The sequence below is a fragment of the Sinocyclocheilus anshuiensis genome, unplaced genomic scaffold (assembly GCF_001515605.1).
Source record: "Sinocyclocheilus anshuiensis isolate Anshui unplaced genomic scaffold, SAMN03320099.WGS_v1.1 scaffold1457, whole genome shotgun sequence".
NCBI lineage: Eukaryota > Metazoa > Chordata > Actinopteri > Cypriniformes > Cyprinidae > Sinocyclocheilus > Sinocyclocheilus anshuiensis.
Genome location: NW_015549662.1, coordinates 227,225 through 234,324, shown reverse-complemented (window position 1 = coordinate 234,324; position 7,100 = coordinate 227,225). Strand labels below are relative to the sequence as shown.

The window sequence follows — 7,100 nt, the reverse complement described above, 5'->3', positions numbered from 1 at the left end:
TATATATATATATATATATATATATGTGTGTGTGTGTGTGTGTGTGTGTGTGTGTGTGAAAAAACACCAGCAATCTCACGTCTCCTCTAGAGTTACAAGAGAGATAAAAAATGCTCAGATTTGCAAAGATGCCAAAATCTGCTATCAAAAACTAATTTCTCATCAAACTCCTCTAAGATTAAATGATCTGAGCTGCTGTCCATGTTCATTTTATATCTCTAAACATCTGAGACCGAGAACATTGACATATTATATAAGAAACTATGAGGGGATTCTAGAGAACTGAGAAATAAAAAAAACAAGCTTTCTGAAAGCATGCCAGACATCACAGATGTTCTTCAGGAAAGACACCAAGTGCACGCTGGGATTGATGAGGCTTTCCATATTTTCCTGGAAGAGCCGAGCGACGGCTAGCAGTACATAGATCTGTGTCATCGAAACCTCAGAGGACAGATATTTTGCAGCTAAAAACACTCCAGATATGTCAAAAGCCATATTAAAGCATCTACATCATCCAGCAGCTTTTCGATTATAACCGAAATGATTCTGTTATTGTGTGTCCTCAGAGAAAATGCCTGCTGAATGATTTTAGTGTGATATCAAACCTAACGCCAACTGAAACCCATGTTCGGATGCCGTCTAGTGGATGAAGATGAAGCTACAAGAAATGAAAGCGACTCCAGCCTGTATCACACTTAAAAATAGGCAACAATTATGTCACAAAATAGAAACGCATTTCAAAAACTGAAAGTGTAAAAATGTTACAGAAGTTTAAATCTACTGTAAATAAATGCTAGTGTACTTGTATTTTTTTTAATATGAAATATATACAATTTTGAAACCTAAAATTAAAGCCATATGTCTTAACTAAGTTATGTTCCAAATTGGAAGTTGATATTAAAAAAATGTAGGTTCCTGTGAGATTTTGTTGGTGCAAGCCAGAGGTGTCGCCTCTGGCTTGCTTAGTTGGGGACACTTCATTTCCAGCGATACCGTTGACTTGATTGCAAAGATACTATTTAAACTGAGCTGGATGTTGACATCACTGAATTCAATGATGAACTGTCTTTAACTGAAAAATTAGTGTTTACTATTGTCATTTTGCATTATTGAGACACTATTTTCCTAATTAATGCTGTTCAGTTGCTTTGACACAATCTGTATTGTTAAAAGCGCTATATAAATAAAGGTGACTTGACTTGACTTGACTATACCAAAAATAGCCACCAGGTGACACCCAAACTCCAGTTAATTTTTAAATGCATTTTCCTGTCACAAATGTATAAACTTCTGTCACAATATTAGTTCAACTACAAAATAACTAACAAAGATGGAACCATGAGGCTATAAAAAAGGCAATAAAAAAGTGCCAAGCATCCAGCTAGCGGAAAAACCCAGAGATCAAAATACCGTGCTGAAGAACCAATAACGACTTTGAACTTTTAATCTGCAAGTTTTTTGTGCTAAAAAGTCAGAGTTGGTGTAAATGGACTTTAAAAGGTTGAGAACTTCAGCAACTAATCTGCAGATTTAAACCATTTTCCCCTCCGTCTGATCTGATTTTGAAAGTGATGTCATGGCGTTCATTAAAGACCTTGTGTTCTCCAGATTGCTGTTCTTGAAGTGGGGCTGTCTGGGCCCCTGCACAGATTTTCTGCGGCTGATCTCTAATGCGTCACACATGTGAGCTCTTACACTATAGACGAACACAAGCCAGAATGCAAATATTATGACTTGAGTTCATCACATAGAAATACAGCGCACATGTTTTCTGTGTCGTATCTAAAGCAAATCCTCCTCACACAGACGTGAATGCAGTCTCGTCTTCCCATCGGAAGATGGAGCGAAACCGCGGGATAAACATTTTTCCAAGAGCAATCGCTGCGTGTGTCCTAAATCCCTCTGGAGAAGTTCACAAGAGGGAGGAAGTTCTCATGAAACGCATTAAAAGGCTCTTTTTAAAGCACTGTTTTCTCACACAGCGTTAGATCCTCACAACACATCTCTGATTTTACAAGAGCATAAACAAACACACAACACGAAAACAAACACGTTTGCTCAATGAAACCTCACAACTGTGAAACGGAAAACTGCAAGTAATTCAACAAAAAACAACGTAACTAAGAGTTCAGTCAGAGTAACAAATTTGTTTACAAAAAAACACGGATGGACAGATGGACGGATAGACAGACAGACAGACAGACAGACAGACAGACAGTCAGTCAGACAATAGATAGATAGATAGATAGATAGATAGATAGATAGATAGATAGATAGATAGATAGATATTTGTACTTACAGGGGGGCCGTGTTTCCCAGGATTCCCTGGGTCACCAATTTCTCCCTGGGAAGAAGAAAAAAGACAAAAATGAATATCAAAATCAGATCACCAAAATGAAACACTTGAATCATCAAGAATCTATGACTGTAAACCAAACCCTAATATTAATTTATCATATGTGAGAAATCTCACATTTGGCCCGGATGGCTGATATACTGACCAATTAGAGAATGATGTGAACAATCACACAGAAACATTGGGAAATACTGGATATAATATCGCCGTTGGGTTTTTTGTATATTGGACAGATGGGATAATTTCTGCTGGTGAGGAGACACTTACCTTCAGGCCTTCAGGTCCTGGTTCACCAATGAATCCTTTCCGACCAATTCGGCCCTGTAATGGATGAACAAACACACACATATAGGTGTGACTGTAAATGCATTTGCCTGTATACATTCAGTACAACAAATTACTACATCACATCTCCTCATCTGAGTTTAATCAAGGTGATTCTTGAAAAAGAATAACACTTACAGTGGGACCAGGCTTTCCAGGTGGACCCGGGGGGCCTTCGTCTCCCTAGAGAAACACACAAGGAAGCGTTTTGGTAAATATCCAGGAATCAGATCCCACAGAACATCGCCCGTAGACAAGAAAACATTCCTTCAATGTACACATCATACCACAAGCTTGCAGAGAAACGAGGCGATGAAAGAAAAGCAGAAGAACATCACTGAAATGACTCTACTGCAGCTCTATTCTACTGTAGAGGTCACACACACACACACACACACACACACACACACACACACACACAAACACACACAATTCTGTGCAGTGAGGAACACTGGGAAAAACAGGTGTCTTTATATAAAAACTCATAACATACTGGGTAAGAGTAACAAAACATCTCTAGTGAGGGGCCTCGCTGTCTACTATCGAAAAGTAAGCTATCTCAGAAGGCAGCATAAGATTGATGCCACCTTTTGGAACAAATACAATGCTATACAGGCGTCTAGGCAAGCAGCTTTCTAGATTTTGGAACAACAAACATTCATGATTTTAATCAGAGAACATATGCACCTTTGGTCCCAGGGGGCCGTTGGGTCCTGGTGCACCAATGTCTCCTGGGAAACCCTACAAAACATGGACAGAAATACATAAAGAACATATTACGAGCTTCACCTTACATTCACCTTGTACGTTGATTAACGGCTGCCCCGCCTCTGTCATTACAGCTCCGCCCACCTGTCATCAGACCACACCCACTTGCTGTAAATTAGGGTCAGGCAGGGCAGGGTTTACATTTGTAACTAGTATTTTCTATACTTAAGAGAATTATTGTGTTATTCAACAGAAATGTTCAACTAGAGTGAGTTGTGTGTGTGTTGACGTGTTCTTTTTGGCTTGTTTTGATGTGAATGGACAGTGAGAGGTAATGGAGATCCAAAATCCATCCAAAGCAAAGTCCAGCATTAGTTTGACAGCATATTTAAACCACTCCACCCATTCACATGCATGAGAGAAGAAGAGTTTACTACTGCTGATGTCTCTCTCAGGTCGGAAGCTCATTTTAGAGCACTTGGGATTGAGAGGAATGCTGAGGATCTGTTTTTCTCTTGATGTCAACAAAAATGTCATTCAAAATGCATTTTATTTCGTAATATGACCAAATGCAATATGACAAAATTTTCGAAGATATTTAAAAAAAGATCTGAAACGTATATTATTATTAATAATATTAACATTATTAATAATTAATTATACATACTATTACATAATTAATGTTGTAATTAAAATATTATTTAATAATAATTCTAATAATATATTTAATAATAATAAGGAACATTATGAGCATGAAATCACACAGAAGTGCCACTAGAGGGCAACTTCCCAGACACCTAGCTGCTATCAAACTAGCACACGAGACGCTAATCTCTTGCGCTGGATGAGTTTCATACATTTGCCGCACAGATGCTTCTGCGTTTACTCTGATACGGCTGCGAGGAGCCACAGTCATGTTCGGGATTAACAACAGGCAAAAAAATAAAACGAACACAAATAGACTATAAACAGCTCTAATGTGATTAATGCTTTGTTGTATTAAAGAAGGTTGCACAAAGCACATGCACTGATCTAATAAGAGCGTGAAATCTTGAAATCTTTCACCAAACTTACCATACAAATATAGAAATTTCCTTCAAAATCAGTGCAGAAATGGTGAATAAGTCAGGTGATTTCATCTGCTTGCAGTGTTTGTAATGTTATTTAGTCTTAGGCTGAGCTACATTTCTGATGCATCTGATAGTTTAATTGTAGAGTGAACTCTATAAAGCCTGCTAAGGCTTGGACGAGAATGTAAATCTGAGCTGTTTCAAATAAAAGAAACTTGCCCTGATTGGTCTTAAAATATGTCAGTGTCTCAAGATGCACACCAGTAATGTTTTTTTCTAAGGCATGTTTATAAAAATGACTAAAATGTCCTAATTGAACTATGGACTAATGCTGGCTTAATCTAAGCCCTGTCTGTGAAGCCAGGCCACTGTACTGTATCATATTTGATACACAAAGGCCTCTAAATGATCAAAACGTTGCTGTTAAACCTCTCACACATAATCTACTACATGCCTTCTGTCTCTGATTGATAGTTTAGAGTTTTCATCCAGTAAAAAACAAAGCTTAGGCCTAATCCCAGACTAAAATGTAAATCTGAGCTGTTTCAACTGAAAGAAACTTGCACTAACTGCTCTTAAAATATGGCAGTGCATTTGTTTTGTCTCAAGATGCACACCAGTAATGTTTTTTTCTAAGGCATGTTTATAAAAATGACTAAAATGTCCTAATTGAACTATGGACTAATGCTGGCTTAATCTAAGCCCTGTCTGTGAAGCCAGGCCACTGTACTGTATCATATTTGATACACAAAGGCCTCTAAATGATCAAAACGTTGCTGTTAAACCTCTCACACATAATCTACTACATGCCTTCTGTCTCTGATTGATAGTTTAGAGTTTTCATCCAGTAACTGATCCTCAGGATCTTTTGAGGAGCGTTTGTTTCCAGAAGCTTTACTTTCACTGTTCCTCAGCGGAGGCTCCAGAACATCTCACATCTTCTGAGGAGCCTTTATTTCTTCAGCTCTCTATCATTGCATTATATGTTTGGATCATTTCAATCTCATCTTATTATTGGAGATATAGAGCGACCACTGATATTTATATCATTTTATGTAAGGATCTGCTGTACTGTTATAAAGCTCTCACTGATTTACAGTACAAGCAAACTGGACGTTTGTTCATGACTCAATCAAAACCAAAGCTCCACACAATCCTGAGCTCTGGTTCTCACCTCAGGTCCTGGTGGCCCCGGAGGCCCCTGCGGTCCCGGTTCACCCGGTTTCCCCTTTCAGAGAGAGAATATCAACTATAAACATCACAAAAATACATCAAAGGTGATCATAGTTCAGTCTCTCAGATTTCCAACCAGATTTGCTGGTTTACTGACAGTCGGCAGCATTCGTTTGTATTGAACGCAGGTGTTCTTACGAGAGGTCCTGGTTTTCCGCGTGGTCCCGTCGGCCCTGGATTACCAGCCATTCCCTGGAACAAACAATACACAAAGTCTCCTCACTGTCTGCATGAAACACCAAATCCATCTACACAGACAGGATTCCCACACGCGTAGACCAGCATATCTCCATTACTTAACCAGAAGTTCACCATTACTTGATTTTCAAATATCACACTCAAAAAATATTTAAGATTTATGCATTAGAATTGCATATGTGACCCTGGTCTTAAGTCGCTGGGGTATATTTGTAGCAATAGCCAACAAACAATACATTGTATGGGTCAAAATGATAGATTTTTCTTTTATGTCAAAAATCATTAGGATATTAAGTAAAGATCATATTCCATGAAGATATTTTGTAAATGTCCTACCGTAAATATATCAAAACTTAATTTTTGATTAGTAATATGCATTGCTAAGAACTTCATTTGGACAACTTTAAAGATGATTATCTCAATATTTTGATTTTTTTGCACCGTCAGATTCCAGATTTTCAAATAGTTGTATCTCGGCCAAATATTGTCCTATCCTAACAAACCATACATCAATGGAAAGCTTATTTATTCAGCTTTCATGTGATGTATACATCTCAATTTCGAAAAATGGACCCTTATGACTGGTTTTGTGCTCCAGGGTCACATATAGCATTTCTATACATTTGGATTACACAGTTTTAACATAAACAAACTAATAAACTTAACATGATTTATATTTTTTCAGTCATACATAAATGAAACAGGTCAGATTTCTGTAATAACATTTATAAACTGAATGTGTTTTAAACACACAATAACCAGGTTTATATATTTATCATAAATAAATCCAAATTTTCAGTCTCGTACATTTGAACTAACTGAATATTGCTCGTTTCACAGCTAGTCATATTTCAACTATGTTCATACTTTACTTTTTTCTGAATAAACTTTGTTTTCATAGTGAACAGAACTATGCTGATTCTAAGCAGTTTGAATAATTGAATTTTAAAAAAATTGAAAAATAATCTTAAAAAATGATTTTAAAAATATGATAATATAAATACAATTCACACACACACACACACACACACACTCACACTCATATATATATATATATATACACTGTAAAAAATTACCGTGAATTTAACGGTAAAAGACTGTAAAAATGCTACAGTAAGAACCTGTTAAATGGTTATTCGGTAAATTCCCCCACTATATACGGTGAAAAACTGTATTGGACATTACATGTATTGGACATTAATTTTACGGTA

At 37.0% G+C, this 7,100-nt stretch overlaps 1 protein-coding gene and 1 long non-coding RNA gene across 2 annotated transcripts in view; both read right to left on the bottom strand.

The window, feature by feature from the left end:
* Window positions 1-2,888, bottom strand: part of LOC107660291 (uncharacterized) — a 4,974-nt gene extending 2,086 nt beyond the window's left edge. Inside the window, exons 1-3 of the long non-coding RNA XR_001630987.1 lie at window positions 2,819-2,888; window positions 2,624-2,677; window positions 2,300-2,344 (exon numbers count right to left, since the gene is read on the bottom strand). This is a non-coding gene — a long non-coding RNA (uncharacterized LOC107660291). The remainder of the gene's footprint in view (window positions 1-2,299; window positions 2,345-2,623; window positions 2,678-2,818) is intronic.
* Window positions 1-7,100, bottom strand: part of LOC107660294 (collagen alpha-1(XXIV) chain-like) — a 122,610-nt gene that overhangs the window by 48,309 nt on the left and 67,201 nt on the right. Inside the window, exons 18-23 of the mRNA XM_016449575.1 lie at window positions 5,830-5,883; window positions 5,633-5,686; window positions 3,368-3,421; window positions 2,819-2,863; window positions 2,624-2,677; window positions 2,300-2,344 (exon numbers count right to left, since the gene is read on the bottom strand). Coding sequence (XP_016305061.1) covers window positions 2,300-2,344; window positions 2,624-2,677; window positions 2,819-2,863; window positions 3,368-3,421; window positions 5,633-5,686; window positions 5,830-5,883 — 306 coding nt within the window. The remainder of the gene's footprint in view (window positions 1-2,299; window positions 2,345-2,623; window positions 2,678-2,818; window positions 2,864-3,367; window positions 3,422-5,632; window positions 5,687-5,829; window positions 5,884-7,100) is intronic.